Genomic DNA, 26,590 nt, shown 5'->3' on the forward strand with positions numbered 1-26,590 from the left:
AGGGTATTACAGATTAGGACAAGACTCATGGAAGGACGTCAAGGCTAATGAAAGGCGTGGAGTAGTTTAGTACAGGGACAACAGTGCAACTTCGATAAACCATGATTCTTCATCTTGAAAAAAGTGACTGAAGACTATGACAGGGGATTTGACTGTTCAGCCAGCCATTTCCAGAGCATTTGAAGCTAGTAGGAAATGGGGAAACCCCCAAAGCCAAAGTGTGTTTTTTTCATGCAAGCAGTCCACCAGGGTTGATGTGGATGCTAAAAGTTTGTATAGGCTTAAGAGGAGACTGAACAAATGCTGCAAGGATGACAATTCCATTGTGAATTTTTAAATATAAACCACACCGGGAAGTCTCTGACATGAAGATGATTGGTGGCTGCAAAAGTTTTTGGGGGAAGGTAGTATTGAACATACTTTTCTTCTGCTGTTCTCTGTTTGCCACAGTCTGATACAGAAGCCTGAGCAGAACCCTTGATCTAACCCATGCAGCAGTTTCTGGAGAATATCCAAGAGAGTCGTGCCCAAATAATTGTCTCATATGATTTGATATCACTCCAGAAAAGTAATTCGCATCATTCACAATGACTTCACTAGGTCTTCTTATCAGTGGTAATTTGATGACCAGGCAAACATGTCTCTCATTTAAAAGCAGAAACAGCTGTCTTTGATTGCTATTCCCAATCATCGATCTCTTTGTTTAGTGCTTCTGAGTGCAAAACTGCTTTTGCAGAATGAAGCTATAAGTATTGCCAGTAAATCCTATGACCAATAAGAATTTTGCACCATGAACCCTCAAGCATTTTGCCTGGTATAGATTTTACAACTTAGTAGTGTAACTGCAGTATCAAAGAGCCCCACGGGACTGTGAGGGTCATATTTGCAGCCTCCCTGGGCTGCATCTCAGAATATTGAGATGCACTTATGCAGCTCATATTGCTGGTGGCTGGGAGCTTTATGGGTGATGTCCAGTGCACTCTACTGAATATGTGCCTTTCACTGACAAAATAAAAGCAGCATGAAAAACTTGATCCCTTTGCATTTGAACTCAGTATCAGATCCAGATGCATGCCAGATATATTCTCTAGATTTCAGGTCCTCTGAGGAAGGCACGGTTGGGACACTTCTGTCTTGTGCAATGATGGGGCTGTTGTTTTACATAACAAATGATGATATTTCTACCTTTCAGGAAATCACAAGTTGAATAGATCTCTTCAGGTGTGCTGCTTCCCTGCATCTATCCACTTTTGCTCAAAGGATCGGGAAATATTTCTTAAATATGCATAAAATGCCTTTCACTTAATTGCCTGAATTTCCAATTTGAAGGCCATTTGTTAATTTTTTCCTGAAGAGGTTTAAATATGACATTGATTTAGCTGAATGAGAAATATTCATACTTGTTCACGTCTGACAAAACAATACTCAGATGGCAAACATGAAAGTAGCTGACAGCACATCAGATAATGTTTGCTGTGCAGTTTGGATGTTTAATTTAGCTAACAGCTGCACTCTGGTTTGGATAAATGATGCAGGCCCAAATTAAAAGAAAAGAGTAAAGTGCAGTGATGGCTGAAGGCTTATCTTGCTGTCTTGTAAGGCATCAGATTTAGGAAGGCTAAAAAAAGCTGCTAGAGAAAGGGAGTAATTTGTGCTTCTTTTATGAGAGAAACAGTTCCAAAAATTAGTTCTGGTGTATGTACACTTAAACACATTAATTTTTTTAAAGTGGTTATTAAAGACTACAGCTAGATGATGCATGCAGTGTAGAGACTACTTTCTCAACATCTTCAAAGAGTATCAGTTAAGGATATATTATATTTTAATATTATATTACAGAATTTTTTTCTCTATGCATCTAAAGAATTCCATTGTTTCAGTCCAAATTGCCACCCATCCTCTATACTGCTCCTAATGCTCAACTTTCTGTTGCTGCACATTTATTTACTAGCGGCACGTGTCTCAGCTTAAAACATGCAGAAAGCATTATAGTAATTTTAGGTAACAGATTTTTTTTAGGCAGCCAACTTATTTTCCAGCAGCTTTAGTGTCCCTTCTTTTTTTCGAACTCTTGTCCTGTAATTTTAAGTAGAGTAAGGTGTCCCAATGTGATGAATTAATTAAAAGGAATCAGCTTTCTCAGTCAAGAAGTGATTACCTGCAGTTGATTATAATTTTTCCTGAAGTTTGACCAGTGTGAACTAGGATGTTAGTGTAGAATTTCAGTGGAAGTTTTCATATTAGCCAGAAGCCGCAGCCTCTCAGAAGTGCAAGGGGAGGTAAGACTCATTTTACAGTGGACCTTTGAGAATCTCTCTTTACTCAGATAATGTTCACAGTCAGTTAATATGTTTTGCAGCAGAGGAACTTAAAATTTTGAAGTCTGCTTTAAAATTATGTCTTTTTATGAAATAAGAGTATTGCTTCTTTAACCTATGAAAAAAACCGTGCTACAATGTAAGAGGAATCCACTGATGGCTTTATTGCAGTTTTAGAAATAGGTTTTCTGAAACTTTGTCTAGGAAATGGTAGCAATGTCAGTTTAGTGGTGATTTATATTGCTTACCTACTTGAACTGAAGGCTGGATTCGGTGAAGCGCAGAGTGTTTCACATTTTGACTTGGATAGGCTGTTGCTTTAGAGTGGAAAACGTAATTACAAAATTTTGTAAGATTCCTCCGTGGTCTACTTTCTTGTTGTTTTCTGAAAAGTAGTCCAGTCCTGCACTCTAACCTGTGTAGATACAACCTCTGAATTAACATCAGAATGACCTGATGATGCTTAATATGTATACAAGAACACAAGCAAGGTGAGCTTGCAGTGTCTTTATATTACAATTTAACATACATCACATAATAATCATGCAAGAATAGAAAATTTGTTTGGCGGGAAGATTTCTGGTTTCTTTGCAGGAAAACATATGTCTGGAGAGTTGAGTCCTTGAATTATGTGCAAGAGAAATCCTTGGAATAGTCCTTCTGCCAGCATCAATAGCGCTCTTGATCTTTTGCAGTAATCCAGTTGCTTCTGGCTGTGAGTTCATGGTTCACCTGCCAACTGTTTCTGAACAGACTATACTACCTGCCTTGGGAATAATACCACAACTTACCATCTGGTGAGATCATGATAATATCACTTGACCTCCACATGTGGTCTCTGTCAAGCACTTCATTGAAAACTGGCAAGACATTATGGCCGGAACATACTGTTCTATGCAGCCCTGAATTTTGGCAGGGTTGCAACATTTAGTAAGTAAACTTCATCTGGCTTGCAAGTCTCAGACAAATAGGACAGGCTGATGTCATCATAAGCTTTAACTCTCATTAAAGAGAAAGTATGTGTCAAGTAATTATGAGGCTTTGTTGGGCACAGTATTTAGAGGAAGTTAATGGACAAAGATCATTTTGAGCAGCAAGACTTCTAAAGAACTGGCATTCAGTAAGCGATGAAAAATGACCCTAACATCGTGCTTAATTTAGAAACTGGCTTTGCATCGCTTTTCAGATTTTGCTTCTAACTCCACCTTACTTAGATCCTAAATTAAAAAGGTAAAGAAATTACAGAATAGAAAAATTAACTAAGTAATGTGTGCTGTGTAAGTCAGGTTTAATTTTATGGCTTAATAGAATACCATTCTAGTTACTGTTTAGCCAAATAAGAAAACAAGGGGAAACATCACAAGTATAATCTAGTAAAACTGTTCTCTGCTACTTCAAGCTATTTTTCACAGAATTGTTAGAGTTAGAAGGGACCTCTGGAGATCATCTAGTCAAACCCACCTGCAAGGCAGGGTCTCCTAGAGCAAGTTACACAGGAATGCATCCGGGTGGGTTTTGAATGTCTCCAGAAAGGGAGACTCCACGACCTCTCTGGGCAGCCTGTTCCAGTCCTCTGCCACCCTCAACATACAGCAGTTCTTCCTCACGTTGAGGTGAAACTTCTTGTGTTTTAGTTTATGGCCATTGTTCCTCATTCTGCACCACTCTGGGCACCACTGAAAAGACTCTGACGCCATCCTCTTGGCATCCACCTTTGAGGTATTTATATGCATTGATGAGATCTTCTGCAGTCTCTCCTCATAAAGGAGATGCTACAGGCCCATAATCGTCTTTGTGACCCTTCCCTGGACTGTCTCCAGTAACTCCTTGTCTTTCTTGTACTGAGGAGCCCAGAACTGGACACAGTACTCCACGGGTTTTTTTGGGTTATATTCACAGTTGTAGCCCAAAAGTAATGGAAATAGGGAAAGCAGAATGTAAATCCAGTTCCTGTGATGGCATACCACTTAAGTTTTTAAAGGATAGATGATGTAGGTCACTGTGAGAAATAGGTGTGTCATTTTGTTTGCAGTGTGCCCATCTTAATGAGAATATCATTTCTCAAACCCTGACACCCCATAGACAACCCCTGAGCCCTGTTCAACTCTATGTTGGTGGCACTTCCAGGCATGGATAGCAAGCAGTGTGCTATAGTGCATTTCTCTAACAAGTCTTCACAGCAGAGTCTATTTGTAATTTCGGATGACAAAAATCTTATATTTCTGGGGGTTAGCTTGATGTAGAGACATGTTATGCTACAGTCCTAGTAAGACATCTAATTGACACTGTGGTACTACCTTATTATTCTCCCTTTTTCTTGGTGTCAGAAGATTGTGGAAGTAGAGGCTTTTGGCCGCCCTTCATAAGTACTAGAAGGAACTAGACTTGACCAGGCATTTGCAGTGGGTAGTGGGAAGGAATGGCACAGACCAGGTAATCTTTAAAGGTCCATTCTATAGGTTTCATGAAATTGGAAAGAAATTGGAAATTGTCACTTGACTTATAACCATACCATGTTTCCCCGGCATTCTGCGTGCCTGCAGAAGGAGAGGGCTGATAGAACAGGGTAGAACACTGGAAATAAGTCAGGTATGTTTTTCTCAAAATGGAGAAGACTGCTAAGGATTGCCTAGGCTTTAGCACTAAGTACTAGAAATTCAACTTGACTATCTCTACAGAACAAAATTTTAAGTCTAGAGGGAAACTTAAGCTCCAGGGAAGTATGTCCCTTAGTGGCAATAGAAAGGGTAGGATTCTCCTTGCTCGTTGTCATACATTTGTGTGAATTGCCTTCCACTTTCTAGGCTACTGACCATCCCTTTGGCAGAAAATTGGACAAAGATGCAAAATAAATTTTGCCGATCTTTATAACATTTATGAGATTTTTAAGGACAGACAAGCAGACCAACCAGTCATCCAGTTTATAATCCAGGGTGTGAGACTGAGAAAGAAAAGGTAATGTATAAAATCCTTAGTCCAGTTCAAAGGCAGTCACTCAAGAAGATGACATTGATCATATCAAACCCATGGACAAAGTTGTCAGAAGAAATATGAACTGCAGTCCTACTGTGTATTTTGCAGTCTAATTAATGTTCATTGTTCTGTTAATTATATAGTTCTAACTAAAAAGATAAGCACAAATATGAAATTAAAATCTGGTGGTTGTTTTTGCCATTTTTCTCCTCTCTAGAGGAGAAATTAATCTTAATAGCAGGTCACTTTGTGGTGGTTTTAAAATACAATTTTTAAGTGTTTGAAGAGTTTTTGTTGGTGTCCCCCCCCTTAATGAAGGCATAAATGAGGAGGATTACATTGTATCTAGAGAAACGAAGGAAGTTCAATTCTTTGCCAAAGCAAACATCCGCAGACTTGTGTAGTCTACATGTTTCAATGCATGTGAAAATATTTGGTGTTGTAGAGTGATTTCCGTCAGTGGAAATAATACTGCAACTAGAAATGAGATTTTGCAAAGAAGGAAATCAGAGCTATCTTAGTAATTTAACATCTCAAATTCGTTTATGGATAGTTTCCTGTCTCACACATTTAACTGGACAAGCTAAAGTGTTTAAAGATTAGAATGAAATTTTTAACTGCCCTTGACCGTGACATTTCAGAAAGGGTGTGTTCAGTAAAAACAGATGGAAAAATGAGCTTGCCCCTTCACCTTGTACTGCCTTTCTTGTGTCAACTAATTTAGCTTTTTGTCACCAATCAGCCAAGTATTCAAGGACATCCTTGGCTTTTGTCTTCTTCATTTTATGAATAAAATAGTTCAAGAACGTAGCAATTTCCATAAAATCCAGTAATGCTAAGCTTTTTGTCTTTTATTAAGACAGATGTTTCTGCAGTCACAGCTTGATTTTTGATAATGAATACTAAATTGTGTTAAATATACTGTTTAACACCAAAACTATAAGAAAAAATCTGAAATTAAGCAGCATAGGCTTAATGATGCAAAATTTTGTAATATCTGATTAAAATATTAATGGTAAGGTTATTTTCAGAAGAATGATGCAGTTTGCACTCTAGTTCTAAGCCAGATTTCCCACTTAGCGTCTGAACGCTTCCAGCAGCAAAGCCACTCAGAAGCTGAGGCCATGAGTATGGCTGGGGTGAAGCCGTCAGGTGAGACAAACACAGTGCAAGGAAGCACAGTGCAGAATTTCAAAGTCAGAAGTGTGTGCCCTAATAGAGAGTGGTGTTGTCAGGATTGAAAAGTGGTTATCTTGCTCGAGGAGTTGCTTGTTATTACTGTGGACTCAAACTCACGTTGGCAGTAGCTTGGGAGTCTCCCATCTAATTCTGTTCCACAGGAGAGTGACATGTCCACAGTAACACAAGCTATTGTGTCTAGTCAGTCCAAATACCAGTCATGCTATCCTAGCATGCGTATTCATATGGTTTATTTAAAACTAAGCCTATTATTATTTTATTATTCATTTTATTATCAGACATGTGAGATCCTACACTGAAAAATCAAGATGTACAGAACTAAAATGACCAATGCAGAGAAACTGCTTGCTAATTTCTAAAGTGTAGTTATTTCTATGCATTTTATCAAAATGATGAGTTTTCCAGATAATACCTTCTTTAAAATTGTTCCCATGTGCCAGACTTTTTAGTATCTCTGTGTATGTTGTTTTTGCAATGTGTTGTTTTATTGCATGGGATCTTAGCGACTATTTTAAGTAACCCACACAAATACCTTCTGCAACATAAGAACATGTTTTTGGGAGACATCAGACTGCTGTCTTTGAATGCAGTTTGTAATGTACATGAGGATTGGACATTCATTTTTTAATCAATGGGACACTACTCAATAAGGAAACAAGGTAGAGAAGTTTAGTGCTGAATAGACAATTTTATTCAGTGTAACTTACAGTGGTCAGCCTCATGGATTGCTCATACACCCAGTTTGGAGAGCTCACTGAATTTTCCTTTGTCAATATATGCCTAATAATGTATGACCTGTCCAGGGAATATTAGACATATGAGTAAATGTTGTTTAAGACACATTAATGTTCAGTTGGGACTTCTTGTGGTTTCTAGTGCTAGACATGTTGAAGCATCTGTTGCCCTGTGAAAATGCAGAATCAGCTCGGCAGAATAGCTTTTGTATCATCAAGTTTAGTGGAAAGATTTATGTTGCCATTCTGCAGCTGAAAGATTTATCTCTCTGATTTTCATAGAATGACTCCTTTTGGATCAAAATATTTTTTCCTCAACTGCTTTAAATTATGTCACAGGAAAATATCTTTAAATCTAAACCCATAAATCTTCCTTACATACCAATCTACCTCTTGTCTTTCATAGAATGCTATAAAGGATCAGGGCAGTTATGACTGTATCAGGAGTTTAAATCTTATTAATAAAACATGTGTCTTTTTTTTGAGAACATCTTGTAAAATGGCTCATAATTATTTCAAGATTCCTTCAAATCCTTTGTGAAGGGAGGAAGTTATTGATGGTCCCACACATAGGTTGGGGTGATGCTGTTGTTTGTTCGGTTACAGGTTAGCTCTGATTTTTTTCTGTGGATTGCATTTAAACATTCCTGTAATTCACTAGGCATTCTGACCCCACGTGATATCATCACCAGCAGGTGTATCAGAATCTGACTTGCTTAAATCAGAGTGTGTGTCTGGAAACCAGTTTGTAATCAGGGCATGCCAGTGATTGAATCCATGTGTTCTTTTTCCAATCCTTTTTATTGACTTCTAAAAATTATTTCTACAGTTATTCACTGTTTCCATGAATAAGACAATTTGTATACACATTAGCCAGTTCTTCTGTAAAACAATTAAAGATCCTGATATGTAACGTTGCATAAAAAGTAGAAAGAAGCAAGAGAGTATATGAGCTTCCTTCACACAGTTTATATCAAATGCTATACTCAACATCCATGGGACATCCCTTAAAAGCAATCCTTATTCCAGACATAATCCTGTTGCTGATATATGTGTATCACCTGTAGCTACGTTTGAACAGGAAGAAAATTGCTTTGAGGAGAATTTTGTTAAATATTGAGCCTGGAAAATTTTTAGGTTTTCAAGATTTTTCCTTTTCTATGGCAAAATGATAGGGATAATAGTAAAAAAGAAAAATCTGTTGTCGTAAGACAAATGTTTCATGTAATGTTTACAAAAATATTGGGAAGAGTGATTTGGATTTTGAAACACAAACTATGCGCTTTTTTTTTTCCAACATCTAGTCACATATTGACTAGACCCACTAAGGGGTTTTCTATTAAGGCACAGTTAGAACTGTTTAGATCTGTCTGTCAGTCATCCAGACTTTCTCCAATAACTGTGGATGCCAACTACACCACAGATACCTACAGGTGTTCAGGGAAAATCTGTTCCAGGTAACATAAGAAGGTGCTCTTCACTTTTAGTGCACATATTTGCTACAAAGATGCAGCTCATCCTGGTTAATGTGCTCTGTGTCCAGTGCAACTACTACCAAGTTTCTCTGTGAGGAGGATGCAGGTTCACCAAGAGGGGGTGGACAGTGTCCAGTTGTCATATGGCATGGTGGTTAAAACATCATCCTGAAAGGTGGGATTGGAAGGTTTCTGTTTTAGAGCGTAGCACTCTCCTGAGTGCTCTTAAAAAGGAAGACTAAGTGAGGAAGGGAGGCTCTATTCATGTCCTAATCTTTGAAAATTAATTTCTTCTAAGATTTTTTCTCAATTTAGGAAAAGACACCTATAAATGATTGCCTTTCCTCTGAACTCTGATGACAGCTTTAAACAGGGTGAAGCTACTATTTTTTCATTGAAATCTTCCACAAAAATTGTATTTTAAGGGTTCATTAATGCTCTGGATTAAAGGAAATATGATTATTATTGTTTAGGCCTTTGAAATAGTAGAAAATGACCAGGCAATTCTGTAACTCAGATAGTCTGTATATATAGATCTATATTCTGTATATAGATCTTCAGGAATATCAGGACAGACAGAGCAATTAAGTCAAAGAAGTGAAGACTGAGGAATGCCGACAGCGTGTCGTGTGGGCAGCTCCCATTACTCTCTGCTTCAGTTAAGCCTGGTACTGACTGGTGTTGTCAGTACCTTTCAAATATAAAACTTCAACAGATTTTTCTACATGTTTTTAGTATTATTATTATTATTTTTCCAGAAAAAGGAAATAGAGCTAAGTTCCAACAAGCTACAGAAAATATTATTCAATCCATTGAAATTAAAGTCACTTATAATAACATTTTTCATATTTTTAGAAGCAGCATAAGTAGTATGAAGTCTTGACATATCAACAAGCATATTGCAGTTATTGGAAGCCAAGGTGTTACAGATCTTCAGAAGTATGTTTGTGAAGTCCAGTAGATATTAAATAGAGTACAGTATGATCTCATATCATGCGGGCAAACTGTCAATTCTGATTCTTCTCTCAGTAGTCCTTAAACAAGAATTTCAGAGGAAAATAAAAGAAATGAGAGAGAATTTATTCCCTATACCTACCAGTTGGAGTATTCAACCATAAGTTAAGGTTTGAAGAAACTGATGGAAAAAGAAGATCATGCTATGGCTCAAGCTTAACACCACACATAGTGTCATACTCAGCTCTGCTGAGTGTTGGGCTCTCTAGTTCACTTTTTCCAAAACCATCAAATACCTACTAGACTGGTATTTCTGCTGTAACACTCACCCGCAGGTCTCGTCTCTTTCCTTTTCTGAGTGCAATATTAATGTACCTCTTTAATCGCCTGTTGTCACTATAAATGCTCATTATAAATATACTGTGCTGAGAAATTAGGTCATATGACAAACACCTTTTTTTTCAGTTGCTGTCAATTTACAACATCAGTAAAACATATCCTTTTTTGTGCCTATTTTTCAACTTTGCTAGATATCACAAGGAGCATCCCTGAATGATTTAAGGAAAAAGAAGAGGCGTGCCCCTCTTCCACCAACTGCATCTGCTCCACCCACTCCTGCCATGCCAAACAGGACAGAAGATAGGGAAGACAAGAAAAAGAGCACAATGGGTGAGAGGCGTTCTTTTCTCCTATATAATCCCTGTGCATGTGCTTTCAATGATTGCTGTTTGAAGTTGCCTTAATTCTGTTACACCACAAGTTTGGAGACTTTTGTAACTTGGGGAAAAAAATACACTTCTCTGCAGAATGAAAGTCTGGAAATAAGTCTTTGTATATTACCTCTTTTTTTTTTTCTTTTGAATAGCACTGTTCAGAGTACCATAAGGTAGTAAAATGTAGATAATACTCATCAGATTATTTGAATATTTGACACAAGGTTTATATACAAAAGCACTAGCCCTGGGCCTATTCTGTGCCTTTAGTATCATAATCACTTTGCTAGTAAATGGAAATACAGAAATAGTAAATGAAAATGCTAGTAAATGGAGACAGGCCAGGCAATACTGAATGCATATGAAGCCAAGAAGTGGCTAGAACCAAAGTACAGCCAAGCTAGTCCAGTGTCTCCTCCTGTTCCTAAAGCCTGAAGACATTTGATTTTCATGTAGTCTTCCCAAAGTTTGACATCAACTGACGATATTCAGTAAAGTTGTTCTTTCAAATTTAGTCCTCATTTTTGTTATAAATCGATCTCTGCTGAGTCTTTAGCTAATCAGTAGAAGAAAAGAACTGGTACTCTCGAAGGAATGACAAACATAGCTGGAGACAACAAAAGAAGTTGTAGCCTTCAGCTGCATGTGACACCACATTTACTCATACAGGAAGACTGAAAAACATTTTCCCTGTCGTTATCTGACTGGTAGCTTATTCATATTGGTGGAAGCTCTGCCCAAGTGAGGACCCAGAGATTATGCTTTTAGCAAGCAAAGTGATTTTATGATGGGTAAAGATATGAGATAATAACCCCACATATTGAAACTCATTTTTCAGTACATTAAGAGAATCATTCTTCAAGTGCTGTAATGCACTCAGTGCACTTCAGTTCATGCCTTTGACCTCATGTTTCATAAAGTGCCTGAGACATACAGATATGACATTCTGTCATACATAATTGCTTGCATTACAAATGCCTCACAGTTTAGAAAGAAACCTCTTGGCTTTGTTCCAACATTTATTTTCAGTAGATGCTTCACATCTAATGCCTCAGCATTTATGTAGCAGCAGGAGTCCATTATCGTGTGACATGTTCAACTCCATTGACATCTCTTATTTAAACCCTCTAAGGGGAATATTATCACTGTGCCACATAACACAGGAGTTTTCATCAAATTTGCTTACTTTTAACCACTGCAGATGTCACACCGTTGTTTCTGGTGCTTTCCCCTACTGCTGGTCACTTTTTGATGACATTTGATGCATTAACTTTTTGTAAGTGTTCATTTTATTTTGCATTGGTACTCAAAATGTTACAGATGAAATAAAACAGAACAGAGCCAATTCAAGTCCATTCAGTACTATGTACATAAGTGCTTGCTGGCCAGACTCTGCTCATGTAGGATTCTGTAGTATCGTTTACTTTAATGGAGCCTTATTATTTTACACTGACAAAGAACTCGTCCCACAGTAGCCCTGTCTTCAGTGCTTTTCATTTTCTGCTACTTTCTTGAATGAATGTGTTCATTAAAAGAAAAAATGTTACAGCCAGAGAAGGTTGGTAAAACAGCCTCTCTTTGGAGCCCTTGCAAGAAAACAATGAGAAAGCACATATGGCTCTGAAAGCATGAGATAAAAGCTGTGAAAAAAGCAAGACTGTAGTGAGGGGAAAAACGTGCTGCAAGAAATAGTCAGCCGCATGATGGAAAAAGCATTAAAGCTACCTATGTATCTCTCAAGTTAGCCACGTGAATCGAAGCAAAAGATTCTATCAAAAATATTCTCAAACTGGCAAGTTCACTTCAATAATGAACCATTTACTGTGACTACAAAGTATTGTGCCAAATTTCCTCAAAGCAGTAAAAAAGTTCTTGCATGTTTGCCAGCATTAAATTGTGTCTCTGGAAGATACTCCTCTGGAAGCTAGTGACTCCTAAGTAGAAAATCATAATGGTTTAATCTTTTTTCCTCCCTCTCAGTGCTGCTTCCTTTCTCAGCAGCCCCAAAGCATGAGCCTGAGAGTATAGGAATGATCAGAATGGATCAAACCAAAGATGTGTCTGTCAGTGTCCATCTTCAGCAATGACCACCTTCAGCAATGACCACAATGCTTAAGGCAGGGTACGAGAGGAGAACAAGCAGGTAGTCGTGGTTCCTCAGTGCACTTTCAGCCTCTAAGGACTTTCCAAATTGCAATAGCTCTAGTTTGTATACTACAAACAGGCAGCAGCTTTTTCATATTGGAAGTGAGTCATATAGTGCAAAGATGCATGTATTTGTTTTGTTATTGCACATAGTGTAGAAATAAACCTCCAGTCAAAGTTATGAGCATTTTCTTTGGTAGATTCAAACACTGTTTTGTAGAAAACAACTTAATCATCTGCTTCTCTACAACGTCAAAATAATAAAAACCTATTAAAAAAAAAAAAAGAACAGAAAAACCTGTAAGATATCTACTTCAAAATACTAACCTGAGGAATCTTTCTCTTTCTCTCAGAGTCAGGAAAATAGCCACAAAATGTATCCTAGACATCAACAAATTCAGGCAGTTTTGCATTTCAGAAGATAAAAATAAAACACATTTTTCACATTTTCATACATAGCTTTTTTAATTTTTTTTTATTGAACTATTTTTCTCCTTCCTTATGTCTGCCAAAACCGGTGATTTTAACTGTTAGTTGTAATGTACATGTGTGTGCTGGACCCAATTCTGGTTCCATTGCTGTTGATTTAAGAAAGACCTACCTTTTTCTTCTCCCTTAGTTATTTGGGAGTAAACAAGAGCAGAATTAGACCCAGAGAGACTTTGGATGTGGGTAAGGGAAAATCAATGTGTTTTTAAAAAATAGCAATAAACAGAGCAATCATTATCTTGCAATGAAGTAACTAGTCAATTGATCCCCCTGTAGGTGATGGACGGTGGGTGCCACAAAAGCCTCCTAGAGGCACCACTCGTGGTCCGCCCCAGTTAGTGATCCCCCCACCCCCACCTTACCCTCCTCCTGGCAGTGACATTGTGGATCCAACAGAGTGTTACAGAGAAGCAGATGTTACAGCGCCAACAGAGCTGGTACCTAAACGTATGTTTGAAAATATATGTATTTTCATCTCCATTCTTTTGATGATTGCTTTCAGGGTTAGCTTTTCCAGACTTTCCTCTCTGCTCTTTAGACATCGGTGTCTGTTTTTCCCCCTTTCTTCAGCCTGTTTTCTTTCAAAATGTCCAATGCAGTGTAACTAATGAATGTAAAGTAAACAAAACATTTGTTTAGAGACAGTTTTGCAGATAATACCTGGTCATTGTATAGAAGCATTTAAAAATAACCATCAAGCTTTGTGGCTATGCGCAACTGAAAGGAAAAAATCTGTTGTATTAATTCCCCGTGTTTGTTTTTCTGTACTAACATTTTTTTGATCTCCCCAGAGACAAGCTCCTTTGAGAGTCATAAGGTCTATCAGTCTAGGTTGAGAACTACAGGGTATTCCCTTAGGAAAATTAAACCATTTACAGGAGCTGTATATTCTTAACATCTTTCTTGGCATCTCTGGATAGTCCTTTGTGTCTCTTCACCTTGGGGCATAACAGTTATCAGACAAGTACAGTATTTTCCATGTCCTTGTGTACTTGTGAAAAGCATGTTTTCGTGCTACTATTTCATGCTTATCCACTGTCTTTAAATCTTTGTACACAATCCAAGTCTTTGATCATGTATTATGTTCCCTGTGGGCTTGCCCTGCACACCCATGTAGATCCGGTAAAAGCAGCAAAGCTCTGTACATTATGACATCTCATGGACGCACTTCCTTTGAAGGCTAGGACGGTGTCTCCTAACCATGGGATAGAGAAACGTCTCTATTAGCTACTAAGTTGACAAAAGATCTCTTTCCAGGACATTTTCTTTACAAAAGTGTTCTGTAGGTAACAGTTACTCTGATAAATTAATGTTGGTGTGTTTGCTGTTGATTATCAGCAAATACAGATTGATGAGTTTTTTTGGGGGAAGGGCAAGAAATTAAGGAGATCATACTAACAGAAAACCTGAATCTTATTGAGGATTAACCCTAAGTCATTTTTACCAGTGTATGCACAGAAATCATATAATACTTAAAATCTTCTTTTTGTTCTAGATACCATCAACTTGCCTACAATGTTTTCTTTATTAAAAATCCATTGTGGCCTTCTTTGCATTTATATTTCTGCTTCATTTGAGTTTCTATCACTGTTATTTTGCAATGCTTTCCTGATCTAGCTTGGTGATCAAATACCCTTTAATCAATGCAGCACTGATTTAATCAGTGTGATGATTTGCTCTTAAATAAACACAGCATCTCAGCCAAAAGGATTTGATTAAGCTTGTTCATAGAAACATAACATGAGTTTTTATTATCCTCAATTTACTGAGAGCAAGTGCTTAGTGGGTACTTATTTTAGACTTAAAGCATCAGTTGGAGAGGGACAAGTTTAGCTTTATAATTATGCTGTGTCCTACCTAGATAAAGATAAGTGTATAGATTTACACAAGAGAAACGTGTATAGATGTACCCATGAGAGACAGCAGCGCATACAACAGATGTTAATTATATTGCCTAATGCCATTCTGAAAGGTGCTTAGATACCGTAGCTATTGAGCTGCGTAAGAACAGTTTTGCAATGATGTTTTTTATTGCCTGAGAATGCCTCAAGCAGTGCAAATAGGACTTGGGCGGTAGATTCAAAGAACAACAAAATTTTCAGTCTTCCTAACTCTAAGCTTAGTAAATGTGTTTTCTCATAGAACAAGGTGGGAAGGACGATAAGCCACTGATGCCAGCTGTTGATGAAAGGCATATTTGTTCAGAAATCACTCTCAAAAAAGCTTTCTCTCACGAAGATTGTGGTCTTCCTTTGCTGAGTGGGTGACTGTAAACAGCAGTATGTCTTTCACAAGATAAAATTCCCATTCAGAAATTAAAATTCTGTGATCATGTGGAGTTTAATTTCTTACTCCTTATGATCTGCCACTGTCTGTGGGGCACCGTGCTTCACCCCTCATTTCGTTCCAACAAACACAGAATTGTCCCATTGTTCTCTGGGAAAACCATCTTAAAGAATTTTCATTTCACAGAGAATAGTGGCAATGACTCTTCATGGAGTTTTCCAAACTTATGGGGAGTGTAAATAATTCATGAATAGGGCCTTTAGTAAGATACTTGGGCTTTTCTGTCTCAAACTGCGAGAATCCCTTCCACAAACAAGAATGCAACAGTTCCTCACAGTTTTTGCTCTTTAACCTTTATATTTTCATTACATGACCTTTCTTCTTAACTTTCGGTATGGTAGAACCTTAGCTGCATGTTGTATGCATGTTTCAAATGATGTGTTTATGGGATCCATTCTCCTTACTTGTCTTACTAATTAGATTGTTCATGGCCTGTGATTCTAAGACTGTACTTTGGGAATGCAGAAATGGAGATTGTTGCCTCTGTTGCATGGCGTTTGGTTATCTCACATGGTTTGTAAAGTTCCCAATATATGAGTCAATGGTAAGCTCTGCGCTACTTTACCTCGCATAAAGAATGCACGTAATGAAAGACTGCTACACCTAGACAAGTAATTGAAACATGCTGTCTTGAAATGCTGTCAGCTAGCTCATTAGAATAACTTCAGTATTCTTGTGAAACTCCACAATTAGCCCTTTATTTGGCTAGTTATGGACTATCATTGAGATATACTGTAAGAAATTAAAAGGTCTGTGAAAGAAAATAAAAAATTAGCCTTCCTGTAGAGTGAGATCCTGAAGTTAAAATCTTCGCTCTGGCACTGGATAAAGTACTAATGAATTCAGGGTTCACACTGGGTAAGGGCTTGACAACTGATTGATTTGCAAATTTCAAAAAGTGTTCTGTCTTTGAAGAAATAAAATCATGATTTGTACCAGTCTTTGTTTTTAACTATAGATCAAAATAATCAGTCATTGCTTAATGAGAGAGTTTTAAGGAATGAAGGAGTGGGTATAAGCATTTACCAGTTATTTTGTGTAGAAGACATGGATACTACTAGTTGCTGGATAATACCAGGTTAATTTTAAGGAACAAGGAGAACAGAAAGGAACCTTGTCCCTATATCTAATTTTTAATTTTTTTCATTATATGATTGACATATGAACAGGTCATACAAGCCACTTGACAAAATCTAAGATGGTTTCACAAGCAGTTCAGTCATATTTCTTCAGTCACCGTAGATGTATATCTAGTCTTTAACAGTCATTAGGGTTAGTCTTTAAGAGTCGGGGTTTGTTAGCTTGAACCAAAAATAGGTAGAAACACAGAGGAAACTTGATTTTCTTACACGTGGTTCTAAATCAATTGAGAACTACATGGGACTTGGCAGGGAGTTTTGCTGGCTTGTCATAGTATGCTGCCTCAGAAGGCATGTGTCAAGTGACCCAGTCTTTTCTTTCTTAGAAGTGGTCTCTAAAGCAAGAAAACTTGTACATGTGACTTAAAAGGCTGATACTGCCATCACTACCCTTATTCATCCAGCCTGATCTGAGGCTAAAGAATGAAGTTGAATCTCCAACATCATCTATCTTGTACCTTCTGGAGAATTAAAATTCAGGCCAAGCAAAGCAGAATTCATAGACCCACTGCATATCAGTAGGTGGTGTGCTGTTAGGATGGAGTTAGCTTATACGAGAACCCAGGGAGTTAAGTCTCAGAGCATCTGTGGGATTCTAAATTTTAATACGTGTGCTCATGCACCTACATCTCCTTTGGGTATCTGAATCTTTAATGTTACTGAGCATGCTAGCCATTCTGCTGACTGATCTACACAATATTTATAATTATATCCTTTTACTCTTTTCCCTTGACAGTCTACTGTTGTGCATCATTCCCTTCATATACCAAGCGCATCTGACAGACCTTGCCTCTTCCTATGACCTTCATACTTCTGAACCTCCTGTTGCCTCTACTACCCTGATTCTTCTGTTACCTTCCTTTCTCCCCTGCTGGAAAAGAACCTTTTTTTTTCTGACTGAGATTTTGGCTTCTTTTATTTTTAAACTCACACATTCTCTTTTAATTATTATTGATTATTTTTGGTTGCGGTTCATATTAATTTGTCAGATGTATGCTCCAGAACTGTATGCTGTGTTATAAAAATCTATATATCAGCCTCAAAGATATTTTCCGTCATTCTTTTCCACAAGATTCTCTTTATTTTGAGCCATGGTTTAATTTAATTTGGTGTTTCAAAAGAGTGTGCTTTTGGGACGGGGTGTGTTTACTGTCCATACTGTCTAAAGTTTTAGTATAAAGTTTCTAAAAACATTTTTTATTTTTAGTTTCTGCTAGTCTAGGTATAACATTTTACATTCTCTATTTTTTCTATTTTTCTTTTATTGCATCTGTTTTGTTCCTTTGGAACAAAACTAGAACTGGGCATGGCCTAGTCAAGTTGAAGTGCAAGATTCTTTCTATATCTTGGCTATCAATCAAACTGCCAAGAAAAAAAATCAGGAAGATCTGTTGGATCTATAAGTGGCTTAAAAAGAATACCGAGAACCAATACCAAATGCACTGATTCATAATCTTTCATCCTGATGCTTAGTATGAGTAATTTTATCTCGATCCTGAAGACATCCTGTGGAAATCAAGGTGTGTGTTCTATTTCTGTAACAAAGATGCAAACGCTGTTTGCTTGAGATAAATCTCGTTCCACAAGTCTTTTTACACTTGTGCTAGGAATAGTCAATGAGTTCTAATTAAAATATCAGCTCTAGGTTTGTACTTAGCAAAAACTTCTTTGTGCTGCATGAAGTTCTTCATGTGAATGGTCCATAAGACATGTATTTTTAATTATTCTGAACTACAAACAGAGGTTTTATGAGTTGTAATGATGCACACACCCGGAACTATTCTGACCTTGCAAGTACTGTGCTTTAAGACATTCATGTTATTTAAATGAGTGACTTGCAATACATAACTCTAATTTAAATGATGAAAAATTATTGTTTTACCCTCAAGCAAATAATCATATTCATCTTGAATCCTTTCCAGGTAGGCGAAATGGAGAATAAGAAAGCAAGGCATTCCTACAGATAATGTGGAACATGGCTAAAAAGGGGTTTGACAGTTTTTAATACAAATATGACATGTAGTTTTAAGTGTTCTTTGGGAAGTATGCTTAGTACTCTAGGGGTATTCTATTAAAAGTGGAGTAGAATTGAACTCTGTGCTGCCAGGTACTTTGTAATACCTTCTTAAGACAGGACAATGGTTTAATTTTAAGTCTTCTCTTAAAAAAAAGCAAGTGGGTGTTCACAATGTGAAGATTAAGAACCTAATTTACCCATTCTCATTACTCTATTTGCATCCTATTTGTAGCTCTGTAGAGTTACATGCTCCACGGAGTTCAGACTAGTATAAGAATGAAATAATGAGGTGGTGAAACAACATTTTTTATATTGAGTACAATGTAGAAGTACTGTTTATTGTCAAAGCAGTCCTTTGCATTGGCACAAGTTTTCCTTAAAGGAGGCTCAGGTTTTCAACAAAATTACATTTTTAAAGAAAAAGTTTCATTGCTTTGAAGGAAGACAGCTATGGTTCCTCTCCACATAGCTGACATGTTTGCTATGAAAAGTGGTCTCTTTTCAGGTGGTCTGCTCACCAAACTCTTAAAAGCTGTAGGTGAAAACACCAGAAGTTCATTACATACACTTTATTTGCCTTTAATTAAAATTCAGAATTTTTGTCTGAAATATGTTTGTGGGAATTAACATTTTTTGTGGAATTCCTATATCAGATATTTTAATGACCAATTTTAGATAGCTAGATCTGCCTTTCAGAATTTAAAAAAAAAAATAATTGCTTATGCTAGCTCATATCCTTTGTTTATTATGATTTCAGAAGTTCTAAGTATATATATACTATTAAACAGAATTTACAAAAAAAAAAGAAAAATTTCTGCATATTTACAAGGAATCATCTTAATTATAAGAAATTTTACTGTGACATTAACATAGTTTAAAAGCTCCTATTACTGCACACAGTGTGGGAAAGAACTTTCAGTGACACTCATTAAATCCAAATCCATTGAGTGGAATTGCATAGATACTCTGTTTCACAATTGTTAATTCATTAATTACGTGCGTGCAAGGGGGTAAAGTGTTTAAGCAAAGTGTGATTCTGGGAACATGAGCTTGCTGGAAGTTTGCTTCATGAGCACCAGCTTGGTGCTGAGGTACAATTGGGGAATCCCTGCTTGTTCCAGGCTTCAGCTCAGGGTTTCTAGCAGCTCCTCAATTCTGCTTCTGGAAGAAAATGAAAGTTTTTCAGTCATTTTCAATTACAGGAAGGAATGTCAGTTTAGGTCCATTTGATGGAATCTTAGGTTAGCAGTGATGTGAAAAGACAGTGGCTTGGGTTTACTCCTTTTATTTTAACCTTGGAGACATTAGAAATGTAGTGAGAATTACATGGAGAAGTTGATAATAAATTGGCTACTATAGTACAATTTTTCATGAAGATTGCCAGAGTTAGTAAGAAATACATTTTATATATTCAGGATTTATCTGCACAACCAAACAGCTTGTTCAAATACTGTCCTTCATGGTAAGATATCTGGGGTGAAAATCAAATAAACAAACAAAAAAATGGAAAGTATCATTGAACCCTTTCAGGAGGACAAGTAAATGCACAGGTAACTTATAAATCAAAACAAATTCCAGTGTTACAAATCCAGTGTCATTGACATCCAGTGCTCTTAGGGAATAAGGACAGATGTTTAATTTATTATTAGATGTTTAATTATTATTAAACCCGTTCTGATGAATGTGCTCAACCCATACAAGATCCAGTGAATTAGAAACAGATTAAGCTTCCTGGTGCACAGTATTTTACTGATATCTTTTCGTACATTGGCCACCAGAGGGAGCCAGTGTTGTCCGAGAGCCACAGTAGGAAGCAAGCAGGAGTAATGTTAAAGGTGAATTTTAACCTAATAGATCCCACACTTCCACAAAGTTTTTCAGTTCTTAGTTTTCAGAGTCTTTTTTTTCAGTAACTAAAAAGAAAAAATAAATTTTTTCTAGTTTTTTAAAATCAGTCTCATCACAAATAAGAAAATGAAGATAAAATCATATTTGCAGGTGATGCCACTGTGATGGTGTCTTCCAGGTGCACGCTCAAATTTTTGCTCTAAGCATTCTTGCAGAGGGTGGTGGCATATTGGGTTGGCTATTATATTGCATAGATATTGCCTCTATGACAGCTGTGTACAAGATGTGGTAATTACTGCATATAGTTGGTATACATACTTAAGAAGTGCATAGGAGTAGGTCAGGTTTAGTGCCAGTATAAAAAGACTGTGTTCTGCTAGAAGGATTTTATCAGCTTGGGTCTTAGCATTTTAAAAGCATGACCAGATTGGTTTAGTATCCATCCTCTTTCACAGAAAAATGACTTCATTACTAGCAATTCAGTCATTCAGAGACTAAAATCTAGAATTCAGAGATTCTCAAAACATCCTTAAATATCTTTTCTACATTTAATGCTTGCTTTTTTTTCCCTTATAATTAGAATATTTGAGGATTGAAATGAATGTTGTTTTTCCCCACTAAGCAGATTGATTTGTTTTTTCCTTTTCTGGTGACAGGGCTGTAGAATACTAAACTTTGAACGCATTCCATTTTTATCTTCAGAAAACGTGCTACTGGTCCACCACTGAAACTTATTCTGGGCAGGTAAAATATGGAGAGAATATTCCCGTATTAATGGGAAAAGGAGATATTTCTGGTTTTGTTCTATTTTAAATGGAATTATTTAAAGCTTTCTGTGGCATCTAGACTGCTCCAATAAGTGCCAAGAGAGAATGATTGGTAGAGAAATCATCCAGTTCAAATTGTATGATGAATTGCAAAGACTCTTGATGCATTTGCTTGTTAAACATATGGCCATCCAATCTATCATATACCCATCATCTGTCCTTCTATTCTACTTTTTTAAAGTAAACTCTGTGGTCATGATTCTCATACCCTCATGATTTATGTTTACAGCCACTTTAAGCCCTCTTTATTGTTCTGTCCCAGTATAAAAGTGCTTCTGTTTGAGATTTGGGCCATGTGAGGATGTATGACAGCAGTTCTGTCTTCTGAGCTTGGCTTCCAGTCACTACCATGACTCTCAATATATATTTAGTACATGCAGTAGGCACCATTTAATTTTCCATACTAAAATACATGTTATTTTAGAAGACAAAATGTAACTTATTCCATCCCTCGAAAATTACAGCAGTGTTGTTCTCTGATGTCATTGCAAAACTATGGACTCCCCTCAAGACCAGTGAAACAAAATTGCTGTCACTGTTATTCATGTGTTATTCATACTTCTTACTCATAAGCTTCTGTTATAGCACCTGTATGGCTAGAGAAGTCCACTGCTAAAATTCATAGGACGTTGACAAAGTGGCATAATTAATTCTTTGTTTATCCAGAAGAGCTTACCCATAATAAATGCTGATTTTTGCTGAGATGGAGAAAGGGGAAGGTGATCTTGTGTATTTCTCTTCAAGAATCGGCTCCTTTATTCCTTGTTTATTGTAAATTATTCTGTAATGCTCTGGCTTCAAGTGGTAGATGGCTGTTGAAAATATCAAGCCCAGTAGAAAGAATGAAGCTGATAACATACTGAACAGGTATCAACTATTGGGTCCTTTATATTCCTTCAATGTACCTTGATGGTGAAAGATTTTTTTTTTTTTCCTCTTCAGTTCTAATAAGAAAATTGTAAATTTGGGTCACCAGATCTACTTCATTTTCTCATGCCTTGATTAAGTTCTAAAGAGGGAGACTGAGTCCTGGGTACAGCTAACACTGGTTTGAAAGGGGGTGTGTTTTGCATTCCTTTACATGTTCACTCTGCTGCCTGCCTATATTGAAAATAAAACTTGTGATTTTGGAGACTTTGAGCCAAAAGTCAGTCTGACTGTAAGGGAGCAAAATTACTTTGAATATTCAAAGAAAATATTTTCTGGTTACCGAAGTATGGGACTGGACCCCAGTGAATCAAATATCATTTCCTGATATTTAGGTTTTTAACTGGTTATTTAACTATTTCATGGAGCATGGAATAAACCTTAGCTTCATTTCTTATCCTGACTCAATGTCAAGACATTTCTCTTCTAATTCCCTTGCAGACCAGCTCTGCAATCTGCAAGTAATCTGTGGATAAACTGCAAATGTTTCTTCCGAGTGAAACCAGATTCCCTGTTCTCCTCTTCCTTAGTCAAAATAAGAGCAGTTTAACTGTGGGAGCAGTACCTTTAATAATTGAGTGGCATCTTAAACATACTCCACTGTCCTTGAATGGTGGAATGTGAGGAAATCATCACACCCACACAAATAGAGCGACTTACACTTTATCAGTAACAAGCAGGACTAAACATCAATGTTCAACCAAATACATGCATGTGATGCGAGTGTGAGAAGTTTCATCCTGAGTATGAATTTGAAGTTTTGCTAAGTTTACACATTAGGTATGGACCACATCAAACTGAAGGTTGATATTTGACATGGCATTGAAATTTGGAGTGCAAGATCCTACTGATTCAAATGCAGGCAATGCACAGGTTGCTACAGAAAGCAAAATGTTGAAAATTTTTGTATGCTCTGTTCCAGGTAGGTGATAATTCTCATACCAAAGTGCTTTTCCATCCTTAGAGATGCTCATACTCAGCTTTTCCTATTACCACTTCTAAGTCAGTAAACACTGACTAAAATGCCTTCCTGCTTTCTTCTAAGAAATTGAGAATTCTGGCCATGCGCATTCACTTCTGGGTTCTAGGGCCTGAGGGAGCAAAAGGCTGAGAGCAGAGACAGCGTCTCTTTTGTCAGCTCCTTTTGTGGATTCCATAATTGGTTCCTGGCATGGATAAAATAATTACTTTCTAACCTACTACCATAAGCAAAGGTGGGGTGTAATGGAGGACAAAGACCTAAAATAAAAGACAGTGGAGAAAATAAGAGGAGAAAGGAGGACTATGACAGAAAAATAGTATTTTTTCTTTTAAGACTGTTGTGATTAAAAGCTGAAAATAAAGTTGTTTAATATACGGTAACTTCCCATAAATAGTGAAAGACTGGAACGGGAGTATCTACTTACCTGTTAGAGCAAACAAACAAAACAATTTTTCCACTTCAAGCATCTGATAAAAGTTATTATTGATTTCTGATTTTTAAAATGTGTGGTTTAGCATTTTCTTCTTTTCTTCCACGTTTGGTTTTTTTTCCTCAAATTTGTCGCTTGACAAGAAGTTAAAAACTGAAAGGGAAAACATTTTTACAGTTTGTAAAAGCATGAAAATGTTTTTTTCTTAACTAAGTGGAAACACGAAACAGCTCTGTTTTTAAGATGTGTCTATAGGTGAAACAGTCAAGACTTAAATGAATATACTTCTTAAATTATAAGAATTACGAAGAATTATTTAAGAATTATAAAGACTGTAAGAAAAAATAACTACTAGCTTTAAGTTTAAGTTAAGAGCTTTCTTTACTTGACTTTTACCTGTAAGAGATAGAGCATTTTGGGAGGTAAACAAACTCTTTCATGACTTGTTCTCCAGAAAGCCTTGCAGTGGACTGCTAAGGACTGTAGAAGGATTATCCTGTATAATTTCCTGGAAGTAGATGATACTTTGGGGTCTACTGCATGAATGCCTTGGTGTTTTGGTTTTGTTCTGAAACCCTTTTTGAGTACTATCAGTCTCAAATTGTTAAATCAATGCTCAGGAGTGACACAAAATTTTTTCCCAGGTAAACCACTTTTTCCCAAAAAAAAAAGAAACTGCCTTTTTTTTTCCCCCAGCACAGATCTTATTTGAATTAAAAACAATGTATATGAACATTTTGTTGATTCTTTATAGGTTAAAAGTGTATTTTTTTACTTCTGAAACCTTCGCTGCTTTCCTTCAGAAGATGAGAAAAACATGCTGATTAACTGACCAGTCAGTTAAAGAAACTTAGAGTTTTAAGTGTCCAAGTATTCCAAATGAAAACATTTGGTTAAAAAAAAAAAAAAAGCAGCATGCATATGCTGTAATTTGCTTGTTTGCTCCACTTCCTCGTGGACATGCCCAGCTTCCTCTGTACCTGGCAGCTTTCCTGTTCTGTATTCATCACACTAATCAATGGGATTCAGATGTTCCTGAAATAAAATCGTTTGTCTTCAGTCTGCTCTTACAAAGGACACAGATTGTACTAAAAAAGCTTTCCTTCACTTTCAGAGTACATTAAATACATGCCACTGTTCATAATACAAGGCTTTGGCAATGTATTGATTGCATTCTTTTACAGAAAAAAATCCTTGCACAGGGAAACTCCTTGCATTTTTTTCCACAGAGTTAAATTAGTGCCTGTGAGAAAATTAGCAGACTGAAATTGAGACAGAAGTCTTTAAACTTAACGTGCTGTAATGGGAAGAGTAATAACAAACTACCGGCATGATTCTGTGCTGGTTTGATAGGGTCTCTCTTAAGGTGGGTGGAGAGATTAATAATCCCATGCTGAAATTATGAGCAATCAGGAGAATTAAGGTAATGTTTGAACATTACTGAACAAACTGTACTGTACAAAGTGAAACAGTGGCCAGTCACACCTGCTAAAAAATTTTCCGAACGCAATCCTTGAGTAGTGGTTTTAGGAAAAAAAATTAACTGGTTCTTTGGATTTTAAAAGAGGAGGTTCCTTTCTTTTTTTTTTTTTTTTTTTTTTTTTTTTTTAATTCGGGATAAAAATGGGAAAGAGAGAGGATAATAATGGATGAAAAAAGGAAAACATAGATGGAGATGAAAATCACAGAAGCTTGAAATTCTTGCTTTTCAAAACAAAAATAGATGTTAAGATTTGAGAATTTTTCTTTTTTTATTATTTTATTTTATTTTATTTTTCTTCTTTGGTTTCTTCCTCCCTTCCCCCAGACCTCATCAAGTAATTCCTTAAGCATTTCTTTTGAACTTCTGCATTAATGATTAAGTTCCCTGGTATCTAAACCCCACTATGCTCTGGGTTGAAGCTTTCCTATTGTTCATAGCATCCTTCCCCCAGGTATCCCTGGTACATAATAGAGAATGAGTTTTATGTCAGCACATATATGAAGAAAGTCTCCTTGCTCTGTCTTCTACCTCCTTATTAAACTTTTGGAACTGAACTTTAGACTGTTATCCTTTCTGACTATTTCAGGAGAAGCTGGTAGCCAGTTTAAAAGTTACTGGAGGGTTTCATAGACAAACTTAAAACCTACAACAGGATGACCTTCTCAGCCTAATTTCTATAGGAACTGAGGCTAAAAAGAAAGAAACTCAAAGACATTTCCAAATTTCCCATAGGAAAAATGACCTTTTATGCTGATCCTATTTAAGCCCATTAACTCAGGTGAAAAATTCCCCAAACTAGCTTGTCTGTTTTGAGGGTATGATCATAGTGAACCTTCAAATTCTAGAAATGGCCCTGCTCCAGCAAAGCACTTAAGCATGCTTAATCAGGTACCCCATTATACAGCATGCACATTATTATTGAATGAACTGTGTAAATGAAAGCCTTAAAATGCTTCACATGAATAAAAATGCAGACAAATTTTCCCTGTGGGGATTCATCCCATGCAGGAGATATCTGCAGCTTTGCATTTTAATCAGTGAACGGTCTGATCCTGCTCATGCTGAAGTCAGTGGCAAAACTAACTAACTGCTGCAGTGGAAGCAGGATCTGATACTAACAGTACATAATATGATAGGGGAGAATTTATTCCAAGTGGGTGTTCAGATGATGACCCATTTCTTGCATCAGGCTATTGTTCACCAGAGCACCAGAGATGGCAGTGCCATTAACATTTTACTATCTGCAAATCAGTACAAAGCTTAACATCCAGTTACCACTCTTGCATGTTTGCATTTCTTGAAGTTAATAGGGAAAGAGAGCCCCAGGGCAAAGCATGATTGATGAGATAATTGACTTCACAAGAGGACTGTGGAAGAGCAGGCCAAATTCAGCTCTGACTTAAGCTTTCCTATCTCTGCTTATGTCTGAAATAATCTGATGTAGTCCATCTGCCATCAAAGAGGAGGTGGCATGGCAGCAGTGCTCTTCTGTGAGCATTTTTTTCTCTACCTGTCCAATATTTCCCTTCTTACTAGGCTCCCAGGGATAGCTTCAGTGTGCACTTCTGAAAAAAATAACTTCACGGCTAA

General features: G+C 36.9%; 1 protein-coding gene across 13 annotated transcripts in view; it reads left to right on the plus strand.

Moving 5' to 3' along the window:
• COBL (cordon-bleu WH2 repeat protein) overlaps positions 1 to 26,590 on the plus strand; it is a 172,937-nt gene that overhangs the window by 110,839 nt on the left and 35,508 nt on the right. For 11 of the 13 annotated variants that reach the window (XM_064660440.1, XM_064660394.1, XM_064660405.1 and 8 more), the window contains 2 exons: positions 10,185 to 10,323; positions 13,278 to 13,448. In XM_064660440.1, the coding sequence (XP_064516510.1) occupies positions 10,185 to 10,323; positions 13,278 to 13,448 (310 nt within the window). The remainder of the gene's footprint in view (positions 1 to 10,184; positions 10,324 to 13,277; positions 13,449 to 26,590) is intronic. The other 2 variants (XM_064660475.1, XM_064660492.1) reach the window with 1 other exon arrangement.

Source organism: Pseudopipra pipra, chromosome 1 (assembly GCF_036250125.1).
Source record: "Pseudopipra pipra isolate bDixPip1 chromosome 1, bDixPip1.hap1, whole genome shotgun sequence".
Lineage (NCBI taxonomy): Eukaryota > Metazoa > Chordata > Aves > Passeriformes > Pipridae > Pseudopipra > Pseudopipra pipra.